Source organism: Benincasa hispida, chromosome 5 (assembly GCF_009727055.1).
Source record: "Benincasa hispida cultivar B227 chromosome 5, ASM972705v1, whole genome shotgun sequence".
Taxonomy (NCBI): domain Eukaryota; kingdom Viridiplantae; phylum Streptophyta; class Magnoliopsida; order Cucurbitales; family Cucurbitaceae; genus Benincasa; species Benincasa hispida.
In genome coordinates this window covers 29968871-29970582 of record NC_052353.1, presented here as the reverse complement: position 1 = coordinate 29970582, position 1712 = coordinate 29968871, and the positions used below count along the sequence as shown (strand labels likewise).

Genomic DNA, 1712 nt, shown 5'->3' with positions numbered 1-1712 from the left:
GTATATTACATTTTGTCTCAGAGATTATTCATTTTGTAGACAATGACTCTTATCTTTATCTTAATATTATCATGGCTATTTTCATCATCTTCTCCATCTTTCTCTTCACTTTCTCATTTATCATGAGTAACTAGTCTTCACGGGGTGAGGGGGAAGGTTAAGGCCATAAACTAAGCTGAATATGTAAAATTTGCCTTGTTTGCTTAAGGTATGATTATTTAAATGCTTGCCTATGATCACTCATTGAGTCAAGTAGCTATAACTAATTGCCTGAGAGGGTAAGTAGTTGTGGATCTCATTAAGCAAAGTAAGAAGTGTTTCTAGAGATAGAAATAACCTTGCTTTCAAGGCAACAACATTCATGCATCATAGAAATATGATCAGTGTGGCTGGCCACCAAGATGTGTGTGATGAACAGAAGTTGTGAGCCAGAATTAACTTTTATGTTGAAGCTTAGGGATGTGACATTGATCTGCCCCAAACCTTGATTTCTCCATATATTTCTGACACGTTAAGGCTTCTATGTTAATTAAGTTTTCTCACAATCAATTTCAATTTGAACTTCGATAATATAAAAACTCCAAAAATAGCAAGCCTAGAAGCATCATCCCAAGTTCTTGATGCAACAAAAGAGAAAAACAAAGCAAGAGAAATCTTGCAAGTGCTAGCTTTTTTTCCCAATTGGTTAAAGAAGAAAGGTGATAGCCAACAATTCAAGAGATTCCTAGATATGTTGAAACAACTACATATAAATATCCCTTTGGTTGAATCTCTCGAGAAAATGCCAAGCTATGTGAAGTTTCTTAAGGACATCTTGACCAAAAAGCACAGGATGAGTGAATTTGAAATGGTTGCGCTCACTCAAGAGTGTAGTGCATTATTCAAGAATAGCATTCCTTCAAGTATGAAAGACCCTGGAAGTTTCACTTTATTATGCTCAATTTGTGGGAAAGAAGATGGCCATGCGCTATATGACCTAGGAGCCAACATCAACTTGATGTCTCGGTCCATCATTAAAAATCTAGGTATTGGCAAGGTGAGGCCTACTACTATGACTTTGCAACTAGCTGATCGATCCATAATGTACCCGAAAGGCAAGATCGAAGACGTTCTTGTACAAGTTGATAAATTTATATTCCCTGCAAATTTAATAATTATGGATTACGAAGTTGACAATGAAATACCGATCATTTTGGGCCCTTGCAAATTTGATTTGGAGATGTTCAAAAAGGAGAATTGACTATCAGAGTTGACAATCAACAAGTCAAATTATATATCTTTAACACATTGAAATTTCTAGATGATTTGGAGATTTGTTAGCACATCGACAATATCGGTGCTAATTGTTAGGAGCTACTTGAGAAGAAATTGCAAGAAGAAGAGAGTGAGTTGATTATGGAAGAAGTCCATATGGTGATGAAAACTGACCCTATTTTCAAGTACTTAAATTTTAAATGAACGAGAAGTAGCAAGGATAAAACCATCATTGGAGGAATCACCTATCCCAGAACTAAAGCCTTTACCGGAGCATCTCAAATACACATACCTGGGTGATAATGACACTTTACCAATCATTATCTTTGCCGAATTGGGCATAGATCACGAGATTGCCTTAACACAACTATAGTGGGATGCTCGCATGACACCCGTGGGGGCAAGCCAATTGAAGGGTGTAACCAAGTTTAACGCTCTAACTATAATCTGAATAAGTA

The 1712-nt window shown here is 36.5% G+C and overlaps 1 protein-coding gene across 1 annotated transcript; it reads left to right on the top strand.

Moving 5' to 3' along the window:
• Positions 1-781: 781 nt before the first annotated feature.
• LOC120077289 lies at positions 782-1240 on the top strand. The gene has a single exon (XM_039031179.1). The coding sequence runs from the start codon at positions 782-784 to the stop codon at positions 1238-1240; it is 459 nt and encodes a 152-aa protein (XP_038887107.1).
• The last annotated feature ends 472 nt before the right edge of the window (positions 1241-1712 follow it).

Excerpts from the sequence above, each read along its gene's own strand:
- LOC120077289 (XM_039031179.1), top strand. The coding sequence starts at position 782 with ATGCCAAGCTATGTGAAGTTTCTTAAGGACATCTTGACCAAAAAGCAC.